This window comes from Apteryx mantelli, chromosome 17 (genome assembly GCF_036417845.1).
Source record: "Apteryx mantelli isolate bAptMan1 chromosome 17, bAptMan1.hap1, whole genome shotgun sequence".
Classification (NCBI taxonomy): domain Eukaryota; kingdom Metazoa; phylum Chordata; class Aves; order Apterygiformes; family Apterygidae; genus Apteryx; species Apteryx mantelli.
This window is the reverse complement of record NC_089994.1, coordinates 13,247,358-13,273,954: the sequence shown is the minus strand read 5'-3', so window position 1 is coordinate 13,273,954 and position 26,597 is coordinate 13,247,358. Positions and strand designations below refer to the sequence as shown.

Here is a 26,597-nt window from a genome sequence, read left to right as displayed (position 1 = left end):
GTACTCTGCTCTCTCAAAAAGGGCTGTTAGCAGGCGTGTGTAAAGGAACCGTATCATTAGTGTGCAATATTTCTTACTGGTATGAAGAAATAGAGGTGATAATTTATGACAGCTTATGTTTTTCAAGCAGGAGAATCAGTGCAATTTATTAAGATAAAAACTATAATTTCAATTTCCTACAGAGAAAAAGAAAATTAGTAGGGTCTTTACGTAAGTCAAAGTTTAGCAAGGATAAACACAACAGTGGGTGAAGACCCTGCATCACAGAACATTGTATTCTAATGCGTTGTCTTAGAGTCTACAACTTCTGGGGATCTGATGTGGTGAACACACACAGTTATGTCATCTTTGTGGACATTTGCCATAATCCCATGTATTGAATTTTATGGAGGATCTGGAGACGGATCTGTCTTCCACGAAACTATATGGATTCTGAGAATGAAGGAACTGGCCCTGTTGCATAGTTAAAGAAAACAAGCACACAAACACTGGAGTAAAAATGGCTCCTAGATTTCTGTCCAGATAATCCAAACTATTTGAACTGTTTGCAGTATATATAGCATTATGGAACCATGTCTATAAAATTCCAGATGCAGGTCTGTCCAAAATGTGTTCTAAAAGTACAAGGAATGCTAGTTTGGTGCTTTTCCTTTGTTGAATCAAGCGCTAGGTATCTGAAAAATGTTTTAAAAATAAGTATGCAATTCTTTCCTGCTTGGTTTTCTTTTGTGTACTTTACTATTATCTTTTTTTTATGTTTCACTAGAATGACAATGTTTTCCAGGAGTAGTTTGTTTTAAAGACCTTTTAGGCACCTTCTAGCTTTGGGCCACTTGAACACCTGCAATTTGAAGCCTGCCCATTTTCTTCTTGAGGGCAGAATTTCATTTTCTTGTGGTAAAAAGCAAGCTCTTGGAACTTTCATGCTGTAGCACCAGATGACTTCTATTTTCAAACTGCGTAACTGTCAGCCTCTAAGAGGGAGTCAGGTTGTGTGTGTGGTTGGTTATTTATTTATTTTTAAGAAATCAAAACTAAAAAGGCTTTGAGCCCAAATCTGCTCCTAGTCATTTGTTTGTATAAATCTGTAACGATCTCACTAAAGAGAATCAGATGACAGATCCACTGCCGTCTGACATGCGTTGCTGCGACTGTGCCACAGTGAGCAAAGACTGGCATTTGCAAGCACGGAACATAGAAACACAGTTTCTTGCTTGTGCTGAAGTTCTTTACATGTCTCCAAATTCATCTAGCTTTTTTAATGCAAAATTAAAATAGCAGATAATGAGTGAGGAAAAAAGTGCCTCTGCTTAATCTTTGGAGGAGGAATCTCAAAATGCTGGATACTGACCTTCATACTATAAGTCCTTCTCTACTTTTCATATGAAAGTAGCAAATTCTGCCCTCCAATGAACAAATTCAATTTACATTTTGGTTATTGGGAGCAGATGTAATTTCTGATGCTGATTTTTTTTCATTGGTCAAAACTGGAAATGGAAAAGAACTGGAGAAATGGAAAGGACTGGTGGTTGGGGTTATACAAAATAAGTTCTGTTTTATTTGACCTCGCTGAGCAATTGAATAAAGTTATGTTAATGTCTGACATGACTTTTTTTTCTGTCAATGAAAGAAAAACAAGAAACCATTGTAACAGGTTGCAGATGTAAATAAGATTTTTAATGTGCTTTGTAAATTGGCTCTTTCCAGTAGTGTGCTATGTTTAGAAACCCACAGTGATGGTTAATTCATCATGGCTTATATTTGTAATTGTAAATACCATTCATTCACATACCTGATTAAGAGGTAGATGACAGAAAACACTTTACTCATGCACAGTTTGTTACTGATAGTATAAAATTTTTTTACTTTACAGCCAAAGGCTTAAGTTTTAACTGAAAACAGAAATAAAAGTGTTCCTATGTACTGCAAAACTAATTCAGCCTAGAAAAAAATACTACCTGGATCAATGAGATGTTTAGTCAGGTTTTCCTCTGTTTGTATTGTGACCTGAGCTTAGTAAACTTTTCTGAACATACTCAGTTTTTCAGAGTAAAGCTATAAATTACTTCTAAATATATACAAATATACACATGCATTATTGCGTGTGTTGCACACTGATATGTTTAAATAGATAGCCTGAATATGTAGGCAAATTTTCTGCTCGCTGAAAGGTTGCTTTGCCTAGTTAACCTTATTTTTATACCCCTTACTTCATAAAATGCTCTCAGTGACCTAAGGCACTTCCAAAAAGGCTTTTAAACCTTTGTAAAAGAGGAGCAGAATGGACGAATACCGATGAACTCAGGTTTCTTAATCTCTAAAGCTGTTCATCTGTGGCTTCTAGCCTTCAATAGGATCTTTTGGGGCCAGATCTTGCTCCCCTACAGAAATTTGTTGACTTGAATGGAAAGAGGTGCTGATGTTCCAGTGGCTGTGGGTGTATGAGTGAGTTCTTGGATGCAACTCTAAGAATAAGCTTTGTCTTTCGCTGCTTGCTACAGCCCTTTGCTTTAGACAGTCGTTTAAGAAACTGAGTGCTATAAGTTACATCCCTGAAATTACTGCAACAGTTACACTAGACAGGATCAACAGTTTTCAGGTGAAGTTGAAACAGGCCAACATTGGCATGAACTGCAGAATGCTCTTTTACTACTTCCTTAACATATTGTTTATTTCTTTCCAAGGATTGCTGAAGCTGCTGCCTACAAAGGCTATATGATCTCAGCAACCAGTTACGTTATCTCCCTGAAAGTGGAACCTCCACCTACGTTGTCCCACAATCTTTCAGGATCTCCTCTTATTACCATCCAGCTCACCCATAAATTGGTAAGTGAAACAGAAAATTTCGATTTAGGCTATTATCAGGGCTCTTCAAAACTTCAGTCTCTATGAGGGCTTTTTTGTATTTCTCTTATAAATTTTGTGGGTATTTTTAGTAGCAATTCAGATGGCATTTGTGACTGCAACATTACATTTTTCCAACAATTGCATTTCAAGGACTTTTGTTTCTATCACAGCAAAAGACTGATTAATGCATGTGTTGAGAAAAGAAGATAAAGTGACAAGTATAGCTTTAGGCCCTTCTGAATGTGTGATCTGTATAGATGTGTTTGTGCAATTTACAAAAGGTTTGGTATGAATCACTACTTTCTCATTAGAGCTGGTGAGAAAACAAGAATTCATTTATGTAAACGCTTCCGAGGCTTTTGCTTTTGGTCTTACGCCACACTGGGATAAAACTGAGGTGTTTTGAATCTCTTCATGAAGAAACCCAGGGAAGTAATTCCTCCAAGGGCAGCCAGAAGTATGATGAGTAGAGCCACCTCCTGGGATAGGAATAGAACAGGTTCAAATCCTTGTTCTAGTGTGAGCTTCCCTTTTTAAAGAGCAGAGTAAAATTCCATTCTGAATCTGAGAAACATGGCACAAAGTTTTATTCAACCAGATCAATTTCTGTAAGACACTTCAGTTTTACCAAATCAGCATAATCCAGCAAGAAACTGAAAAATACCTGCTTCTAGTTGCTCTCAGGGGAGGAGACACCTCTTTTTGTCATGTCACTGACAGTAGAGAATAGTTTAGTTCAAACTCTGAGATGGTGGCTTGAGGAATGCAGCAACCGTGACCTACTCAATAGTGTTGAATGGAAATGGAAAACAAAGATTTCATTTTTTTTTAGATGTACTTAGGTGTTTCTTAAAAAACATTCCTTAGATGTTCTTTCATTTCTTTTATTGTATCTTCTTTCAATGGCTAATTTCCAGCCAGTTTATCATTCCTATAATACTTAAGGTAAAGATGGAGGCTAGGGTTTTTTTCCTCATGTGTTCGTTTTCTGTAAAGCATAGGAATGGAAATTGTTGTTTTGCCAAGTGTTTTTCAAACTGAGGACTATCCTGAGTGTCCCTAATGACCTCTTAGAGGCAGGCAGTTGGGTCGTGAGGGTTCTGTTTTTATTAAGTGCTATTTCATTTATAAAATATATTTTGCTTCATTTATTCAGATATCTCCTCATGCTTTAGTATGATGATTTACTAGCAAGCTATTAAACAGACATCTGCTTTTTCTTTATGCCTTTTGACTATCACTGTGAGGATCACTGGGATCTTGGAATACATATAGAAATGTCATGTTTACCTGTCTCTTTTTCTGCTTGATTCAGTAGCACCAGAATGTGGTGTGAATAGAATATATTCTGTATAGCAGATGCAGGTTGACTGGGGGTTTCAGACTCCACCTTGAGCAATGTACACTTTATATTGTGCAGTAGGGAAGAGGCTTTTCTGTCCTCTAGCTAATCAAGGTTACATTTGCAGGCAGCCATGTCTTATCTACCATATTATTTTTACTGTTACTTCCATTATAGGGAATGTGCAGGTTATTAGCTAGAAGGAGCAAATATTTGAATGGAAGATATTGTGTACGTATGAATGAAAAAGGTTTGTAAAATATATTCAGGAGCTAAATGGCTTTTTTGTTTAAAAAAAGAAAAAAAAATCCTGACTATTAATAGGTCATCCATTCTGGCCCTGGGGTTCATTTTTCATAGCAAAACTTATTATTAGCACACTGGGATCTCTAAAAAGTGACAGGAGTGATATCACAATATGTTGTGTGAAGCATGCCACTGCTTGGAGGTGTCAGATGGAAAAAAAAGTTTGAAATTTTTATTGACTTGTTCAGCCAACAAAATATAGCAACAAATTCATTTGCTTTGACCTGCAGTCTAAGGTTAGTTTTGTATCAACATTGGGTAGAGAGCAGAGGGCATTATGTTTTACTGATGTTAAATGCTTTTTTTGATGAAAGAAATAGAGGCGATTTCCACATTTGAAGATCATTGTAAACATACATAATTCCTAGAATCTGTAGGTACAAATAGTCTTTCATCCCTGTCTTGAAATCATTAGAAGACTCCAACTGTTAGACTTTGTCTCTGAGAAAAGCACATCAGTTACTAGAGTAAGTTGCATTAGTCTGTCTTCAAACTCAGCAATTAAATTTTTAGTGTATATAGTTGAAATGGGAAGCTGGTGGAAAGACTGGTCTTCATCTTTGGCCTTTTTTTTTTTTTTTTTTAATGATCTTTGTGATGGTATTCAGTGTTTGATTCTTCACAACTCCATATTGAATTTTCTCAGTTTGCAAGCAAAGGTAGATATATTGATTTATTTAAGTAGTCAGTTCAGCACGCAAAGCCCAGATGTAATCTCTTTGGGGAGAGGCATTATTACCATTGCTGTCTTAAACTTCAAACAAACAAAAAACCAAACTCCCAAACATTTTGCACGTGGAACATAGTTAAGAATTGTGGCCATATACAAGCATCAGCAAAACTGTTTGCCAAGTACAGCAACAGAATATTTATTACTGCATGTTTAGCATTGCTCCATGCATGTCTTAGGGCTGTGAAAGGTATGACTTAATCCACACTATTTTTTGTATCCTCACAGCAAATGGGGAGACTTACCCCAGTGGATAAACAGCATTTAAAAAGTAGCTCAGTGGCATCCACCCTGGAATAGAAGTGGTTCTTGCAGTAATAGAGACCTGGATAGAGTCCCGAAGAAGCCTTGACTGGCAGTTGGAGGAGGTGTTGTGATGCAAGGATGAAAACAAAGATGGAGAAGTTGAGTGTAGAAATCTGAAATTCAGAAGATAGCTAGATTAATAGTAGATAGCTAGATTAGGACTGAGACAAGGATGAAAATTTGGTGTGTTTGACTTGATCTCATTTCCAGATATCTCAGCATAGTGTATCTTTCTCTCCTCGCTGTAATGCTTTTACTGTATTCCATCTATAAGTTCTTCATAGCATTTTTAGACTTCATACTACCATTTTTAAACCCATCTACTCCTTTGCTTATCAAAAAAGGGGGGAGGGGGAAAGCAGCCCAGTTGCCTCCATAGATTTTTCTACCTTGGCTTCTAAAGATAATCCCATATTGTAGGTTGAGAGCAAGCTGGACTGGAGAGCACATGATCATTTAGTTTGGGTGGAGTTCAGTTTTGAGTAAATTTGAACACTAAGTATGGCCGAACTTGGGTGGATGGAGGAGGATGGACTGTGTGTCACATCTCCTTACCTCAGCATCATGCCTGATACTTTGTGTTCCAAAACTCTGCAAAATAACAAAAACAGATTAAAATCCTTGGTTCCGAGTGAACCTCTTGCTACCTATTCTATAGTATAGGTTGCTTTGGCTGGAATTGCTCTTATGCCTTTTTTTTTTTTTTAATAATCATAGTGGATTCAGCTTATTTTGTTTATAAAAGTTAATATATTTATTTATTGTAAAATTGTTATTTATCATTGTTTACAAAATAATTAGTCAAAAAATTTTTCGGGACTGAACATCAGAATGTCTTGAATGCTTTCATATTTTATAAATGCTCTTGACTTAGAGTTTTTGGTCCAATTTGGTACTCCAGGTTTTTTCCAGGCTGAGAAAAGACAGGTTTTTTAAATTCTCTACTTGGCACTAAAATCAATCTATGCACTGTTAATTCTGTAGGAAAATTTTTAGCTGCTCTGAATTGTTATCAGAGATGTCTGAAATCTGTCTGTGAATACATGTCAACACACTTGTATTTAAAGTTTTGAGAATTTTAATTTGAAGTGCGGAAGTATTTTGACATTCTAGTTGTGTAGTGAGCATAATCTTTATGTTCAGCACTGTTCAGACTGCACTGGGAAAATTACTGTGGTAGACTTTACTGTTAGGCTTACAACCACGAGAAGAGAGAAGGCACAGAAGGTGCACCCCTCTGAAAGACAGAGCTTTTCACCTGCTTACTTTTTGTTCACTTCAGTAATAATCTGCTGCTGGCTTTTACCTCTAATGAACTAGTCCCATCCTGTTACTTTGAGGAGTTTGAGGTGCAGTGAAGTTTTGCTCCACATGTACAGCTAGCAAGTGCACAATCTCATTGGGTTTTTCCCCTGAACCATTTGTGGACATAGCACCTGAGTTTAGTCTTGCATAGAGGCAGATTTCAATATCCATTTTCCTGCGGTTCTCAAGTCAAAATTAAATATCACCTGGTGAGATCTTTTCTATGTTCATCCCGGAATCGAATTTCAGTATTATGTGATGGGGAGGCATTTTGCATATCTTCTAGCTTGATTTTTTTTTTTTTTAATTCTTTTTAAAATTCCAAATCAGATGTAAAAAATCCAAATATTACATGAAATTGTCAGATGTGTCAAAACAGAAAATCTGTTTTGACATCATAAAATATTTCATTTTAAATCATTGTTTGCCATATTTCATTTATATTTTTTCCTAAGTGGAAGAGTGTAACCTAGAGTCAGAACGTGTGTGTAAAAGCAGAACTAGATGTAAAAGTTTGTAAATAGAATTAATAAAGGTATAGTCTGAGATCTGGGTAATGGGAATACATCTAGTTATCTGCTCTGCCTTTTTTGCTGGTGTTGTATCTTTCAGCTGTTAGTGTGAATTTGTCAAAAAAGCTATTAATCAGTGAGCAACAGAACCAAACCAAATACCTCTGGATATCTTCTTATATATAGAATCCAAATCCTGCAAGTAATCTTTGGAAACAAAGAAAAAGATAGAATTGCACTGAGCATCTGTCCCTGGGGAAAGATGCACAGTAAGGTGTTGTGAATAAAATATGTGAGCAGAACTGGTATCTAAGTTCAGCTTGGCCGGAAGACTGCTTGCTTGTGACACCTATGGCTTTGGGAATATAATTTATCTTCTGGCTTTTAATTAGCAGTTATCTCATACTAAGGAATGGATGAATGTACCCTCTCCAGTTATGCATAAGTAAAGAGACAGTGGGTCAAATCTGTTCTTTTACACTGCTGTAGATTTTAAATTACTCCACGGACTTCAGTGGAGCTATTTTAAACAATTTAAACTTGCACAATTTACTTTTGCATTTACTTAAGTGTAGTATAAATCAGGAAATGACTGCATATCTCTGAAACCTTTGACATGATAGCAGCACCAAGCCCTTTTCATCATGCTACATAGTATTCCATTCTATTAAGTGGTCTCATTCTGTTCAGTATGATTGCTCATGAAATAAAGGTAGAATTTAAAATATACAAGAAATTCTGGCTGCCAGATCACTGTGTTCAAGTATGTACTTTGTTTTACAGGCTAACAGTGAAGCCATTACATAACTTTGATTGAATATAATGGTTAAAGCAAGAGTATAAAATCCGTCTTAGAAAAATGTTTCATCTATTACAATACAACTTACTTTCATGTAATAATGAGAGAAACATTTGAAGTGGATACCAGTGACATTCTTATAGCTGCCTGTTTTGTTCCACATAATGTTCTCAGTTTAACCGAGAGAAAAGGGAAATAATAAAAGCTCAAAGGGAATAAATAACAAGTCCAAACAAATAGTTTTTCCCTGAGAAAAATACAGGGATATTAGGATATGGTTACAAAGAAAAAGTCCCTGAACTAAATACTACCTTTTGAATCAAGACTAAGGAAGCATTTATCATTTCACAGCCTCAATGGCTGTTAGATAAGTCTTCTCTTAGGCAAGGATTCTCCAGGCTTCTCTGAAATTGTGTTTGCATTTCTGAGGTAACTTTTGGAAGCTGGTGACTTATTCTTCTGAGATAATTGAATTTCTTTTTCTGTTTGAAACCAATGTTTTCATGTGAGGCAATACTGAGGCACTGATACCAAACTACTGCATTGATAAACTGGGTAAGAATGTAGGGAATACTTATGTTAATTCCTCCTTCTTTAGGCAGCACTGTGGGACAACAGGCACTGAGCGCACAGAGATTGATGTCTGTCCTAGGGGACAGACTAGAGACTAGGTGCTAGTGCAGAGCCTAGACTGGCGCTGCAGAGCCCAGAGGCTGAGAAGTCACCTCGTTGTTGATGCATATGCTGCTAATGTTGGATGTACAAAGCGTAGAGCAACTAGACTACAGACTACACCTCTTTCAGAGAGGACAGAAGGAGAGGACGTCAGTAATTACAGTTGCTAGGTCTTTTCTGTGCGCAAAGCTGTGTTCTCTGCTGCTCTTATGGGCCACAGCAGGAGCTTGGGGAGCACCGTCTCCCTTTCACCTCCGGCACAGCTGTTGAAGCAAGAGACAGAGGATGTTCTAGTGTTTTGGATGTGCATCCAGGAAAATACACTGATAGCTTAGGCACATTAAAAATGGAGCTACACTGGTACAATAGATAGATGCAGATGCTAGCGTTTGTCTGCACTGCGAGACACATTGCAGTTATTATTTGTTCCATACAGACTATGAACTGTGAAGCTGGGTAGGTTATCTTTGCCTTGCGTGATGTTCAGGCTCACAGCTGGATTCTCACAGGACCAATATTGCTGGAAGATGGCCAGCAGGGCTGGTAGAAAATTTTCTCTTCAAGTTTTTCTTGATGGAAAATGGTTTTCTGACATAAAATACTTCAATTAAAACTACTCACACAGATATTTCATGGGATGGAAATATTACTTGGTCAGTTCTTATAAACTAAAGATTCCCTATGGATAGGATAGACATGAATGTTGTACTTATATTATCCATGTTTTAATTATGTCTCTGTTCTATTAACAGTTTCTTTTCTGTTACACAATTCCCGAAGCCACTGTTTTTTGTTAATTTTTTTCTTCTCCTTATGAAAATATTAACAGCTTTAGGAAAATTGTTTTGCAAAAAAACTTCAAAGATTTAAAATGAACTTTGCATAAGAACGTAAGGTCATTAAGTGTCTTATTGTTTCTGCCATTTTTATCCACTTTCTCTATCCACAATGACCGCTTTTATAAGATAACAACATAGGGGTGAAAAGCGATTCTCATTTTTCCTCTCTGTAGATACAGATAGTGTCTACTGTGATATTTGGGGATCATTATGAGGGCCTTTTTGCTTGGGGCTTTGTATATGTTAGAGCATTACATTTAAGGGTCTTTTCAATGACATTTCCTTCCTTCCTGCTACTTAGAGTACAATATGGAGATCGGAGAGAACCACTAGTGTTTGACACTGCAGACTTGTATCAGATCTATTCTTGTCATTCTGTTGAGCTATTTTACTGTTACTGAGGTTTTAAATCTCCTTAAATATTTTATACAGCCCTGCTAGTCAACATACACCTAAACAGAGAACAAGAGCTTGATGCATACATATATATTGTTTTCTTTCTATAGAACATCTCAAAAACTCTCAGACAGAGGCTGTCATGCCAGAAAATGGTGTTCATTGATGGCATCATCTCTGACAGCTAGTATTGCCTGTAATTGCATCATATTCAGTGTGAACTCAGGTTTCCCCCCTAAACTTACCAGCACCCTTGATGTACCTGCTGGTTTGGCCAGGTTGTAATATGTTGTGGTCTATGTGCCTCTGTCAGAGGCTCAAAAATTTCCACCCTATCAAGGCTAATAGAAATGAAGGGAACTGGTAACAGCAGTTAAAAAACAGCTAAAACCATTGCTCATCTCTAGTCAAAGTGGATTATTATGTGAAAAGGTGACTGCATGGTAAAATCTTATGGGAGCTCTTTATGAACTTGAGTTGAAAGAATCAGCTTAAGTTCCTACTGAATTGCTGCTCACATCAAACTCACTATTACTGCTTTGCACGTGCATAGGTAATTTTATTAGCAAGTCCAAAGACCAAAACAATAAAGATGCAGTTATGCTAGATCCATGTTCCTTAATGGAGCTGTCTTGAGGTATACCATTTTGGCTTTGTCACTGAATGGATATAAAGAATGTGAATATCAGCATGTGTTAATATGTTGAACTGAGAAGTTGCTAGGATTTACTTGGAAAAACTTTAGATTGTCAACATCTTGGTCAAAGAAGGTTGACAAAGAACTTTAGATGTTGTACAAGCAATGTCTTCAGACATTGTTCTTTATAACCCCAAAGATATCAGGCTATTTCTTTTAGTATATTATAGATGTATTCTTTCAAACTATTTCTTTACAATAGGTTGCAGTATTTATTCTAATATAAGCATTTCTATTTATCAACAAAATTGCCTCTAAACTGTGCCCTCTAAGATAAAAATGTGGTTATACACTGTAATACCTTACACTGTTATAATGTGATTTTTAAAGTAATGCTGCTCTCCTCATCAGCAACTTGGATGAACTACTGTCTCTGGCAAAACAGATAAAAGAAATCAGCCAACACCACCAGTGTATGTGTGATAGTGTGAAGGCTGGTGCTAGTTTGCCTCTGACGAAGGTTTAATTTCGACCTGTCCAAATTTTTTGTTAGGAAGCAACAACACATTTTGTAAAATGATTATCCTCAAAAATTCTTGTTTCTGGCAAGAAGTTCTTCACAGCATGAGTAACTGGAGAAAAAGTAACATTTCACTTGTATGATCCAAGAAATTACAGCACATGGTAGAAATTTATAAGAGATAAATGTCAAGACTGCAATACAGATATGCAGCTTCAATTTGAGAAGTGTAAACTCCTGACTGCTACACCCAGTGTGAGAGGGGCTCAGATAATTAGATGCAAATAGAATTCTCAGTATAGCTGTTCTTTTCCCCAAAGATGTTTAATGCAAATGCTATTTTAAAGATTTGTTTGGTTCTGAAAAAATGTGCTTGACTAAGATAATACCTAGTTAGCTAATTTAGCTTTGTTTCATCTTGTTCCTTTGCTCCATGTGGTTCATTTTAATAAACGTAATGCTTGGGGAGTTGTCTGCCTCACCATGAAGTGTTGAATCTTTCCTACCATTTTATTACACTGAATCATTCAAACAGCTGCTTCTCTCCTCATTTTTGACGAAATCCTCTCTCAATCACTTTCTGCTTCTGCTTTTTTGCTTTCAAAAAGGAATGACTCTTCTTTGCATCAGAACTCCAGTGGTCTGCTTCCTCTAGTCTCATCACTAGAGTGCTTCATCAGTGAAGCCCTATCAAGTTTTCCTATTAATCCTGTCTCATTCTATTAAGTGATTCTTCTTCAATTTCCAAAACTAGTAGTCATATGAGAATGTGATCATTCATTATTGTATGTGCAGTCTAAGTGTCTGGGAAATGCTCTCTAGGGGAACTCCTTTGGAGATGGTAAAACGCAGGGAGATGGCAGACATCTCAACTCTGCTGCTGGAAATCCCCTGCAGTTCAGGGAGCTAGGGATAAGATTAAGGGACAGTTTCACCGAGCTTTTAATGAGGCAATGTAACTGAGTTGCATCTGAAAGGTACCTGAATATGATCCTTCTGTCTCTTGCTTGGTTAAGGGTGCCGTGTTGAGTATTGCTTAACATTACTGATGGGGAAAATAAAATGACAGAAGAACCTATTCCAATTTGTACACAAATATTTGTGCCACCACAAAAGAGAAAGTGTGGAGCCAATTTATTTTTACAGCAAGTTGTGTTGACTAACTTATGTATAGCTTGAGGAAAACCAAGACTTTTGCCCGCATCTGCAGAACTAATGTAGAATTCTTCACTGCATGGACTTTGCCAGAAAAACTTGAATAAAATATAATTAAAACTGTTATGCCTATGTATGAGCCACAATTAAGCAAAAAAAAAAAAGCTTGTAATTTAAGAATCAATGGGAAGTTCAACATTTCGTTACATAAGTTAAATCTTTACCATAAAGAATACAGAAAATCCATTGAGTTCAAATGAGAAATGAACATATTTACTTGCTAATTTTCTTGCTCCTGGGCAACCTTAAAATACCAATAGTCATTATGATGATATACAGCTTCTTTTAACAATACAGCAATAGTTCTGTGTTGTTAATGTTGTTATCAAAAACATTCTAGGACTTATTTTCTCATAGGAATCCATTCTGAAAGCCTAGAAGGGCACCATAACAAAAAATATAGATTTTCATTAAGTACCTTGAGGATTACCTGTTGTAAGAATGAGGATTGCATTGTAATAAGTTGTAATTCATGTAAGGTTTCATTTCCACATTAAGAGACACTTAAGCCCTTGGAGGCATGACACTTTTCAGATGTTATCACTCATTTTTCATGAAAGGCTTCCTCAATATTTCTTTGTAAATGAATCTTTTGTCTTTGAGGTGGATATTGTGACAGGAATGAGTAAGGGGATCGTGAAGTGGCTGAATTTTAGGGGGGGGGTGGGGGAACATTTTTTGCACAAGTGAAGTTTGTTCTTTCAATTTTAAGTATAGTTGACTGACTTTTATTCTCTGGGTATGTGGATGATTTTATATGCCAGCTTCCGCTTAGAATTAGTATCAATAAAATTACTTCTTATCTAAAGAAAAAAAAAAAAACCCTTAGTGCCTGGAACCAAGTGTTAGCAAGCCAAAGCAAAAAGCATCTGCTCCTCCTCTTTCCAGTTCCTGCTTGCCAAATGACAGTCCATCATTGCTCCCAAGTCAATCAATACCAAGCAAGGAACTCTAGAAAAATCTTGCTGACTTACAAACCACAACTGAGTTCCACAGTTATCCCCTTTTACAGAGCTGTGGCATATTCTGCTGCTTTTCTCTCTGCCTTTGATTGAACATTTGTCACAGGAGAAGGGAAAATTACAGGGCTGATATTTGACAAGATCAAATCTGGTCCAGTGATGTGGAGTTCTGTCCCAGCCCCTCTTACAATTTTCAAATTCATTTCAGCTGCCCTTGTTTAAGTTCCTCATCGGTGACTACATTCTCAGAGCTGTCTTGCATATGGTGATGGCTTATTGCAGGAGCGCTGGCAAGTTGTGCTAGGTTTAATGATCCGTCAGGGTTTCTGCTATGAAATGCTATATTTCTCTGCACAGTGTTAATACAGATATATACATATTTAGAATGTTATGAAAAGAAGTTACTGCAGAGATGGAGTAGCCAACTTTCAGATGTTAATAACTTTGACGTTTAAGATTATAAACAATAAAGTAAGAATAACATACCACCAGTCCCTAATCCCCAATATAAGCAAGCATCCTATGAAATATGTCCTGATGAGATCAAGCTGTTTTGCGGTGGCAAAAGTGAACTGTAGCATTCAAAACCACTACTGGTTAGATTTCCATTCAAAATGCCCAAATTAAATTTTATTTTAAAAAGTCAGAAATGTTTGAGATTTTCAAATTCACTGGAATCAGACACTTTGAAAGCATACTTTCAAAACTACTTTGTCAAGATACACATTAAATATACAGGGCAAAATTCTGTTTCAGTGACAATTCATGGTAGAACTTCTGTTGACTGCCATGGGGCTGAGTTTTTACTCATTAGTCTAATGGTGATCTCATGTTGCTTTTAAACTGATAAAACTCCATCCTTATTTATAACAATATATAGAGAAAAAAGAATCAAGTCCAAATATCAAAAGTGAAGATTTGTTTCAGATAATGTCTGGTTATTGTAGAAATTAATGCTAATGCTTTGCCAGATCTGTAGTAATGACATTTTGAAATATCCAGATAGAAAGGAATATTTAATCTGAAATTTGCCTTATAATTGGATTTAATTTTTAATTTCAGGTAAGTTCAAGAAAAAGGCAAAGGGAGGAAAATAAACCAGTCTGAAACCATATAGCCATAAATGCTTGGTTATGCTGCCAACATTCCATACCACGCAGATGATACCCTTTATGTGTTTCCAGTGTTAATTTGTGACTTTTTAAACACTGGCATTTCTATGAGCAAAGAGTAGAGGTATTTCTGAAAGTCTACCTCTTTAAATAAAGCTATTTCTGACTTTCTAAACATGTATTGATGGCCTTGGAAGGTCCCCACTCAGCAACCTTCAATGGTTCATATCCAGAAAGTGAAGCCTGATGATTCATTTTTTGTTTCAAACCTGTGATTAAAAAAGTATATGGTAGAAGTCCTCCTAGTCAGGTTTTTGGGCTTTATTTCTAGCAGCTTTTTGTTATCTGATTTTGTTCTAATGTTGGACTACCATCATCCTGTAGCTGAAATGATCTGGAGACCTTAGAAGTCTTGACTTTTTAGTTTTTAATCTCTCTCTCTTTTTTTTTTTTTTCCTTCCTCCCCTCAACTTTACTCTAAGGCTTTTCCCAATTCATTATTTCTTGTGTCTGATCCAAGATGAACCTAATGGCATGCAGACCGCAAGATATTCCTTTGTAAAGTAGAAGACTACTTCAGGAAGATTGTTTTATATTAGAATACACTTCTGTGTATTTAAAGATCACTCACAGAAATGAAAATAGAGTTTGTTAGGACCTGCAGACTACCATATCCATTTTCCATGTGTATTTGTTTTCACAACCCCTCATCACTCCCCAAAGACCTAGGATTGTGCACTTCATATTATAAGAGTCTTATGTAGATGTGAAGGTGTTATGTAATGAGGAGAGATTAAATGGTGTAAGTATCATCTTGGGACTTTCCAGATCCTCTGTGCCTATTGGCTTACCTCTAGGCAGGTTCAGCTCAGTCCATCTTCCAAGACAGTGTGATTGAGTTCCAGATAAGTTATTGTGGCAGGTCTTCTGGAGGGAAGTTTAAGAAAGCTCTTGTCTGTTTTCCATGGATTGTTAGTTTGATCGTTCGTGTTTCAGCAGCATCACATTGTATATTGTCCAAATTCTTACTGAAAGTGTTACACGTATTGGCAAGCTTGTAAGAACCAGATTTTTCCTAAGTTGCCAGTTGCTATTGTCTTATTTCTTCCTATTTTCTTGCATATGGCAAGAATTAAATTACAGAGTAGACCAGGCACCTAATTGCTGAGAATTCCTCCTAAGCCAGTTCTGTCTCTGACATCTTATCCCTTACACAGACCTGTGAGAGGCCGAATAGCCATGCAACCACTTGTTGTACAGGCAAGTCCAACAGTTAAACTTGCTTGGGCCTATATTTAGGAGGAGTACATAAAAGGCCCTCTGTACAAGTAACTTCTGAAAATGCAAAGCTCCGTCAGCACGTAAGCGAAATGACAAGTAGAATTTTTATAGTGAAAACAGTCTAGTTGGAAAACAACCAGAAGTCCATGTATGGACTTAGCCTCTGCTTTCATTTCTCTGGGAGGAGACTGAAAAGAAATGGTATAGTTAAGGGGAAGAGAAAGGTAACAAGTTCTCTGGTACATACTGTTCATAGACTAATGTTATTTGAACCTTTATGGTTTTATCCATCATTTGTATGAAAAGGAATTTTGCCCAGCCCCCATTTCCTTACTTTGTAGTATGTCCTCTTAATTACACTGCATATGCCAACAGTCATGCATTTTATTAACAGCACATGGATAATTGGCTGAGAAAAGTGATACTATGGTGTGCCAGATAACATTTTTCACGGTATTTTTATCTTTCCACCTGTAATTTCATATCGTTTCTGTTTTTTACTGCTGCAAAACTACAACAAATCACAGAACACGTAGGAAGACCATTGCTGCCTAATATGCAGTATTTTAGGACAGGCTGTTCTGATGGTTGCTTTCTTGGTATTGGCTAGAGTTACTGAAATAACTGATATATATTTTTATCATCAGAGTTTACACAGGCGGGTAGAATTTCCAAAATCTTCACACGCTGCTAAATTATTGCTACGGCATCAATGGTATCATTGTATAATAGCTATTTCCAGCTGACTTTTTGGCATAATGGAGTGGATTAGACACTGATTTCTAGTGTTGACTCTGAATATTTTTCTACTATATTTTAATATTTAAAAATGGAACAATTTATTGTTTCAAGTCAAGACTGGAAGAGGATTGGTGGGGAAATGACCTGTGTGGCCATATTGCTCTGCCACATCATATGGTGTAGACCATGAACATGAATCAGTGGTACTGACGGAGAGGCTATAAATTGCTTGGATCGTTGGTTAAACTATCTGACCACAGTTATGCTGATATTAATTCCTATTGCCCAATTACTATAGATTTACTCTAATACAGCTACATTTGGAATCAGATCTTTTCTGCCCTTGGGTTTTTTTCACTATAAAACTTCTCACCAGTCATTTCAGCCAAAGTGCCATCTGCAACTCTGTATGTATGTTTAATATGTTTTTATATTGCTTTCAGTACTATGGGATCTGAGTAACCTATTGTACATTCTCCTTGACATACTTTGCTTTAGCAGTTGCTGATTTCTCTACAGCACTGGTGTCTTCAAAGCCTTAACACAAAGCATTGAGGGAGCTAGGCTACTAATTATGTATAGATTAAACTCTTTGCTCATGCTCTTTTCCCTGTTAGATTGTGGTTTTACGTTTCTCTTCCAATCCAAGACTTTTGTATGCTTGTGTTCAAGTTTCTAGACTTCTGGCATGTCTGCCCATGCGTCTATGAAAACTCTTAAGCTTGTAGGAATGATTTATATGGCATGAATGACCCATACTTAAATGAGCATAAACAAATGATGCTTCACTCAGAAAACAGTAAATATACTAAAGCTATTCTTGTCTTCTGTTTTATATTCTGCTCCCTTGGAAATGTATGTAAAAATGTCCTGAACATGATGAGGTAATAAAGGACTAAACTAAAAGATCGAAAAGATGAACGTATTTTAAAGGAGGAAAAAAGTCTTGTATACCTAAGCTGGTTTTAGAACACTGTTGTGGAAAGGCCATAAGCTATTTTTTAAGAATCACTTTTTTCATGTGCGTCCAAAAAGGCACAAGATGTACAAGGATATGCACGGTAACAGGAAACTTATTCAATTGGATATACTTTTAATCATAGAGTATTAAAAAAATTTTTTTTTGAAATAGATGAAATAACTTGCATTAGATTCTAATGAAAATTGTGGCATAATTAAAAAAAAAGTCCATGGAAACTTTTTCTTTAAGGATCTTGCTCCTTAAAATAATCTTCTAGCAACTTTTCTAATGTTATTCAGGTGAATTAATTCTTACAGGATCAGACTGACATGTGCCGACGTCCTATGTGAAAATAGCATGTTGGCCCATGTTACACACCTCAGGCCTTACATATGAATACAAGGGAATATAGTATGGTTTTGTGGAACTGAAAATAGTCGATGATAATGAGGATTGAAAAGTTGTCTTCAACTTTCCTATGCTGGAGATAAAGGGGTAGTAGGCAGTTTCCAAATGGAATGAATTTGTAGTTAGCAAAAAGACACTGACAGGAGGATTTGAAAACTCTGCAAGTCCGGTTTATGCAAATTGATTTTTCTGTTCAACATTCATAATCTCTGCAGGAAAATACCATGAATATTACCTTGGACCACTGAATGGGAAAACTAGAATCTGGCCTATGTTCAAAGTGGAGTGCTCACAGCAGCAGTAAAAAAGCGGGGAAGGTTGAGGGACACGTGACTAACAACTATGCAGTCTGATGGAGACATAGATTATCGCTCTGCTGCTGAAGCCTAGTGGAATTAGTAGGGAAATAAGTGCACAGATTTTGGTGTGAATTCTGCAGTTGTTATTACACTCCTGAGCTGCTACATTCAACCAGTGATGGACAAATAATGCACCTGCTTACCAGCGGTAAGTGTCCTGCGCCACTGCTCCTCTCCACAGCGGCAGTCCTTGTAAGGCCAAACTGAAGTCACCTGACACTGCACTGTGGTTACGACTGCGCTTATTACAAGGCAGCATGGCTAAGTATAGGTTCTGTTACAGCAACTTTGCCGATCTAAAATAATGTTTCTATTTGGTTCAAACAGTATATAAAAAAAGAGTTTGGCTTAGAAAATAGTATTAATTTTAGCTCAGAAATGGCAAGAAGAGTCATACTGGACAGAAATTTGTAGATGGTAAATCTGTTTTTTTCTTGTTTCCCTCCTACAGCTTGTTATTTTAGAAATTCTAACTCGACTCCCTTTGCTTAGCAACAGAGCTGGTAGATAATGATATTAACAGCTAGTAATAGAAAATTGGAGTTGTTTTTCTGCTAGGAAATGTGCAACTGCTGAAGAGGGATTTTCCCTTTTTAAAAAAAAAGAAGTGAAGCTCTTCCCAATTTAAGAGCCTAATGCAAGCTGGGTCAGCAACAAAATTCCAATCAGGCCACGGCCAGCCAAGAACTGCATTTCAGTGACTCACTCTGAAACTAGCTCTGCATACCTTCCTCCTCTGCAGTGATTCACAACAAACTTCAGTAATCTTGATCTGCTCAAGCTATCATTTAATGACTAACATATGCTTCGAAGGGGAATGTGCACTCTAGACCCATGCAGGGCTTATATGATACACTTTCAGTATGTCAACCAGAGCATCGCAGTTTAGGGGAGACAGCAAAAAATGTAACAACATGTTTTATAGGGATTATTCAGGTGATTTGAATCAAGTGCATCACTAAGTGCTTTGCTGAAGTTGGTTTTAGACAGTGCTAAGCAAGAAGAGATAGAAGAGAAAATAATATATTGACAAACCCTGTGAGCAAATAATGAAATAGCTACATAGAAATTTAATGGCTTTGCTGTAAATGAAACTTGGATAAGCTTAAAGTTCTGATTCAGGATATTAACTTTTTTTAAAAAACCTTTTCCTTCATTACATTCTCCTTTTTTGGTTCTTTGTTTTTCCCAGGTTTTTCATTTTTCTCAGCACTTCTGTGTTTGAGAACTGCTTTCCTCAGACTATTGGATTTTAGTGTTTGGCTGTTACTTGTTCTTCTAGGGTTGAGCCCAGAGAAGTTTAATGCCTGTAACTAATGCGGGGAGGCTATGGGACATGCTTTATCTAAAGATTAGTTTGGAAATGCTTATGAAGATTAGCACAGAAGGTAATGTCTCTGAGGTGCAGAGGAAGTGAAAGTAGGCTTCAGGGAGATATATATGGGCTGAAATGAAAGGTGATTGAATCCAATTCCTGTCAAGGAAGCTACAGCAGTTCAAGAGAAGTGAAGAATTTAAAACTAAATGACTTAAGTGTTATCAGAGATGTGTATATCCAAATAAGACTTAGAAAGAAATCACAAAACTAATTGTGCAATTTCTTGCAATTGGAATGGGAATAACTGATGTAGTAGTTAAGAGCTATGCTTTTTATACACACACACACACACACGTACGTTCAGATTTTTAACAGTATGAAAGGTACTGCATGAGCTATTATGCAACCACAGGAATTGTTAGTAAAGATCCAGTGATATTTCACAATCTCTGTCAAGAGATTAGAGTGAGAAATTGTTCAATTTTAAATAAATTTTGCCATGCAACAACTATCAAAATGATTTTGTTTTAGAAAAATGACATCTGGCACATAAGCCAGTGCATGCATGCACATTCACCTGCAGAAAGAAAATAATATAGATATTTTTGATAAGGCTATTGGTTGATTTCCAAAAAAGAAGTAGCTAAATGGTTCCAAAATACTGCTTAAAATGAATTCTCAGGTTTAGTTAGAGTAAGTTTAAGCTTGTAGTGGTCAGCTAGTGACTTTTTTTTTTGGTCTCTTAGCCTGCCATATGTATGTATCCTAATTTAGTCATCTTCATAGCCTAGTATTTATGTATTTATATATATGGTTAATGTTAGTTTTAAACTCTATACTGCTGAAAAATGGGCAAGAGCTCAAGTGCTGTGACAGATAATGCTGGATTTAAACCATGCTTCAGTACTTTTGGTAGAAAGAAGACACAATGCTGCTGTCCTAGAATTAAACTACTACTTACATTTGTACTATATGGTGTGCCATAGGAAGAACTTACTGGCTTGGGCTGATGAAATGCGTCTTGGCAGATCATGTAAAGATTTAGGGTGGAATTAATCACTAGAGGCACAGTTTATTTTCAAGTGAAAAATACTTAGTCACTGGCTTTTAGTCTGATGTAAATCACTAACTCCATTATTTTGCATTCATGCTAACTGAAGATCTGTGAAATTTCATCCTGTAGAATGTGAGTAAATCTGGTTGTTCAGCATAATGATGAAATAACTGGTGATCATACTCAAATTTTGGAGATCCTGCCGTGAGTTACCTCAGAATTCTCATCTGTACAAATAGGAGAAAGGGGAGAGATGGTATAAAACATCACAGTGCCTTTCTTTGTGGACTGGAGAGATTATGCTGTAACACTTGTTACAGGTTGATATGACAAGCCTCTGAAAGATCTGATATTTTTGCAAAGCACCCAGGCACAGTGAACACTATGCTTTCATAGGTTTATCTGTGACTAAAAAGTGGTGAATATTTGTGAACTGAATGATGAAGGAGATTTCTAAGTGAAAAAATATCCTAGGGCACATAAGAAATGGACTGGTCCATGTCAGTTTGTGTGTGAATTATGATCATCTTTGGCAGCAATTTTTGCAATAGATTTTTTTTTTATTAGCCTAACGTTGTTTTAAATAATTTCAATAGTGATAACTTCAGGAGTACCGCTGTCCCTATTTTTCATTCTTTGTTTCTGTCCACTGTGATAATTGATATCAAATACTTACTGTTTGAATAGCCAGCGAAAGAATAAACTTAGAGAAAGCACCAGACGCCCTAGGGAATTTGGTTTTCTTGAGCAATGTTTGTAATTACTCAGCTACAATAATGAAATCTTGCTTACTGGTTCCCACTTGTAAGAACAGAACTGCTGTCATCTATAATAACAAGCTGTGGAATTTCAGATTTGGAAGGAATGTGTCTTTTTCCCCCCCACCCCCCAATCCTAAAAATAATTTTGCTTGATTGTTACATAGGGCAGATGAATGATATTTCTGCTTTTTGGAGTATTACTTAAAGCCCTTCTGAACTTGACTGATTTTTCTTTGACAAGAAAATCAGCCTTGCAACTTAAATGCCATTAAGTACACACTCTAAGTAATTAAACAACCAGAACAATACTGTATTTTTATTCTAATCTCTAATTTCTCAAACTCACTTTATATGTAATGATCATGTCTTGATACAAAACTTTGCCCATAGATTTATGTCAATGCTAATATTATGCAATCAATAGAATCGGAACGTGAAATTAGGGTTGTGACAATGTGATAATTTATTTTTCTAGTCTGGTCTTGTGTTTTCTTGACCAAATTGGGGAGAAAGCGTGGTTACAGAAATTAGCTAAATGTTTAGTGGAACCAGATTCTCATACAGAGTCAATCAGCAGGAGTTCACAGAAGTTAATAAAATTATTTCAGTTTGGGATTTTCTGAGGGATTTTCCTCAAGGAAAGACATTCTCGGGCATGGCCACAGTGGAGATCTATTGTACAACCATCCCACTTCTAATAATCACCAAGATATAAAAATGCAACTACAATGAATCTGTTGAACACACCCTAAAAATTTGTCTGGGATCATTATTTCAGAATGACATAAAAGCTTTGAAACTTGATACTAAATCTTAAACTGAAGCTGTTTGCTGAATGGCAGACCACACTTTAGAGGAGGCCAAAATGTTCCTTTCCTTGGTCCTGCATATGCAGTGTTCTGAGTCCTTAATTGTCACCAAGGAATTGTGACCGTTTCACACATTTCTCCCTTGCAAAGCAGTATGTTGGACTTCTTGTAAAACCCTTCAAGGAGCAGAAATATTTATATTGAAAATCTGCCAAGACTTAGACAAAGTGTTAGTGGGGGTAAAAGAGGTGTGGAGGAAGGAAGAAAATCACCTAGGGAATAATTTAATATAGCAAAAGAAAATATAGCACAAACAGCATTTCTATTTCAGAGAAGGATTACTTCACTCCTGGGAAAAGTTGCCAGTGTGATACAAATAGGCATAAATTCAGCATCCTCTAAGGGACTGAGTTCTCTTGCAAACAGGCTGATTGCTGTCAGCTCTTTCTCTCTCCAGAGTTCAGCATCTGATAAGGTTAGGTTAACTTTTAATTCTTCAGGTCAAAGCTTTTGCTAAGTGAGGTTCAGTTAGATGCTCAAGACCCATTTATTACTGAATTTGTAGGAAAACTGGCAGGAGCAATGAAGATGTATGTTCATACAGGCTGCATTCATAGAAACTGGCGAGTGGATGCTTCTTTTTGCGGTCACCCATTTAGCACATGTGTGTTTCCACTTGTAGTCATCTGAGCAAATGTCCACAGCCACAGTACCAAATGTGTCTGTCTGACAATGAAATTTCGACCCTTAAATCCTAAATATGGGTACTGTAATTTGTCTAGCAGGGAGTTTTGTCTCATTTTCTTTTTTAGATTTCTCTTTTGCATTAAAACGCACAAGAATGAAAAAGTAGTAGCATGGGGATGTTCAGCTGGGAGGGCTGAAATGAGATGTGTGCAAACCACTTGGTATAAAAGTCCCACACAACTTCCTGCCTTGAAGGGCAGCATGGAGGGAAGGAGGTGAAAAACTCTAGATAAATGTGAAATTAAACCTAATTATTGTAAGAAGCATGTGACCTCAGACTTGCTAACCCAACTGGTATATGATATCACTTTAATTCAATTATTTCTCAGCTAACCACAGAGACATCAAACCAAAGTATATTGTGTAGACACCAAGCCTGATGGAATGATAGGAATATTTTCAGTAAATATAATAATAATAATAATAATAATAAAAAGCAGAGGCTTAGTGCTTTATTGTTGTGGTACAGGCTGTACCCAAGGGAACAAAAGTGCAACTTCAGTGTATAGTATACTTTACTGTGTATTTCCATTCTTTTGGCATAATCTGCAGACTGTTGATTAGCTTTTTCCTTCCCTCACCTTCACTTGAGAATGCTTTGTATATCCCAGACCTGGATTTACATATTTTAACTCACTCTTTGGTTTTCTCTTGAAGAAAGGTAGGGTTCAGCAAATACAATTAAAAAAAAAAAAAAAGGCTGTAAATATTCTTCCACTTAAAACAACAACAACAGCAACAAAAAAAAAAACCCAAACCTCATTTAAACTTTGCTTTCTGCAACTATCAACTAGCAAAGCAGAAAATAAATGTACTGGCAAGAATATTTAGCAAAGCAGCAAATTTTAAGTACTTCCTGAAGATGGTTCCTGGAAGGCAGATCTCAGAAAGCCACTTAACTTGACTCTTAACTTAGATTATGCTCCTTCAGTGAAGAAAGAGTAATCCGTGACTTCTGGGATTGTCAAAGTCACTGGTGTTTTGAATTTTGCATGTTGCTGAAATGCTCAGAATGGATCTACATTTCAAAAACCTATACAATAAAAAAAGAAAACTCGACCAAATTCCGAATATAAAAAGAAAAAAAGCTGTCTTCAGTGATATGTCAAAAGCCCCAGAAATTTAGTGAATTGAATATAATTATCAGTTGTATGAAGGCAATTGATCAATACAATGATTTTTATCTGTGATGATGCTACTTTCAAGAGAGCTGCTTCTTGCTTGTGCTTTCTTGCTGCACACATGTCATCACACACTTCATCTCTATCATTGCTGGTGTGCAAGTCTTGTAGAACATAATTTTATTATTTGATGTCTAAGCTTCTGGCTCTTTCTCATCATATTTTCTTTCAGATCAGTGGGAGATTACTTTCATACAACAGATTTTTACAGAATGCCTCTTAATGCTAGCAGGGAGCTAGCTTCTGAATTGTAGATTGAGCCTAATTTTTTAATAATATATTATAAATTATAATATATTAATAATATATAATACTATAAATAATAATATTGAGCCTAAATGTTAGAGGTGTCTTTACTGCGCTTCCCACTAGATTAAAAAAAAAAGGGGGGGAGGGGGATGAGGGGCGGAAGGCAGACAAAACTCTTTGACCTTCCAAGAGTCAAGAGACTGGAAGAACAGTCCAATGACTGGGACATGAGGTCACTGCTATTCCACTGGTTCACTACAGCGCTTCAGAAAGTCCTGAGGGCCAGATCCTTAAAAGTGTTTGTTACCCAGTTATCCTCAATTTGAATGGAGCTACCTGTTTAACTTTGAAGAGCTGGGTTATGGTTTGTTTGAATAGGATTTTTAACACTTAACTTCTATATTATAAGAATCACTATAGAGCTAGCGAACCTAGAGTATCCTTACTGTCACTGGAAAGTAGTTGGTCCTTCTAGGACGTGATCCATCTGAGGCCAAAGTATTTGCTTAAAATTGGCTGAATTGTTTTGATTTCTGTCCACTGATATGGAGAGAACCTGGAGTGACAGACATTTGCATTTGCTGAGTTAAAACCCACCCTACATGTCTTATCTCATGGCAGAGTAATGGAGATCAGCACTCACTGGGAAGGTTTCTTCTGGAAGGGATATGGTGATGGGAGCAATAGAGAGATATTAGGTGATTAAAGGTACCTCCTCTAAATGTGTACTATTTATACTTAGTAAAAACTACACAGGGTTTCTGGCCACTCCTGTCTATAGATGAGATGTGGAGATTTGTATTTTTAATGATTGCAATTTGGATTGCTTGCTGAGAAAAATGTGCCACACTTTGGATTTTTAGTAGTGCGTAATATTTAAACCTAATGAATGCATTTGGAAAGATCAGAGCAAAATAAGAATAAATTTAAAAAATGAAAAGGTACTAAGATTATGAAAGCCCTTTATTTTTCTCATATATTTTCTTGCCTGACTGAACTATATTTTATGTTTTTGATGACACCACAAATGTGAATTTTCAGCCCAGAGCTACAGAGCCCTGAAAATAAAAATGTGTCTCGAAACTACTGATGGATCACTGACAGGGCTGGAGCTTCCAAACTAATGGAAAATGATGATATCCCCTGCATATAGATTAATTGTTTCAGTCAGAACTACAGTCTCTCTCATCTGTCTGACAGTATTCTTTATATGCCATTGCCTTATAGCTGGATTTCTGAACAGGAAGTACATCTTTATCATCTAGCTGTAGCTTTTGCTAAGCTAAAACCCCCCAAATTTGATATCTTAGCTACATAATTCTTGATGAATGGATCAGGTGAACTAGGATGGACTTGGATCTTGTCCCCCCGCCCCCAAATAAAGGGCAAGGTATGAACCAGACTGGGCCTGCACTCTCAGTGGCTTCCCCTTGGCTCTCCCATGCTGTGGGAGGGCGACTTTCTGCAGATTACATTTGTGTTAGCTTAGCTGTGCACCGTATATCCCTGTCCAGGGGTGCCCAGCAAAAGGGGAAGGAACTGCCCAGTGCAAGGCATTTCTTCCACACACTGCTACATCTCGTGCATACCAGCTTGCATGGGACATCACTATCAAAATGGGCTTAGGAGTACAAGGGACAGGATAGATACGAATACTTTGCATTTTTCTACTGTATATATCCCCCTTCTGTCACAGAACTTCTGCCAACTTTGGGAAAACAGGCTAAAAAATAAGTAAACTTCAATGTTTGAAAAAATGTGTCCGACTGAAACATAAGGCCCGCTGAGAATCGGAGTGTCTTGCATTTTAAGAGCTAACTATACTTAAGTATATTCTGTTTAACTTATTCCAAGCCTGGGAGTAATGCAAAACCATTACTACAGCTTTGGCATCTATTGACGAAAGAGTTTGTTTTATTATTAATTTGCAGCATAACAAATTCGATCAAAGCACACTGTCTGCTTTTGCAGTTGTATTATGGTCCACAGGCCCTGCAAGAGCTTTTCAAATCCACACCTCTTAAGGAGGACTACACTGGGCGATGCTAAGGATAAAGGCCAGAAAAGGAGGCAGTTGTCCATATGGCTCTTTCACAGCAGAGAGATGGTTTTGGCTGCCATCCCAGCTGGCCTGCAGCTGACATACAGATCAGTAATTTATACCACAGTGATAATATGTTGTAGTGCCAGTAACTTTTTATAACTCTCAAAATTTTTTATTCCTG

The 26,597-nt window shown here is 36.8% G+C and overlaps 1 protein-coding gene across 2 annotated transcripts in view; it reads left to right on the top strand.

Moving 5' to 3' along the window:
• Positions 1 to 26,597, top strand: part of ADGRD1 (adhesion G protein-coupled receptor D1) — a 169,354-nt gene that overhangs the window by 31,110 nt on the left and 111,647 nt on the right. For both annotated transcript variants that reach the window (XM_067306966.1, XM_013949192.2), the window contains exon 14: positions 2,685 to 2,826. In XM_067306966.1, coding sequence (XP_067163067.1) covers positions 2,685 to 2,826 — 142 coding nt within the window. The remainder of the gene's footprint in view (positions 1 to 2,684; positions 2,827 to 26,597) is intronic.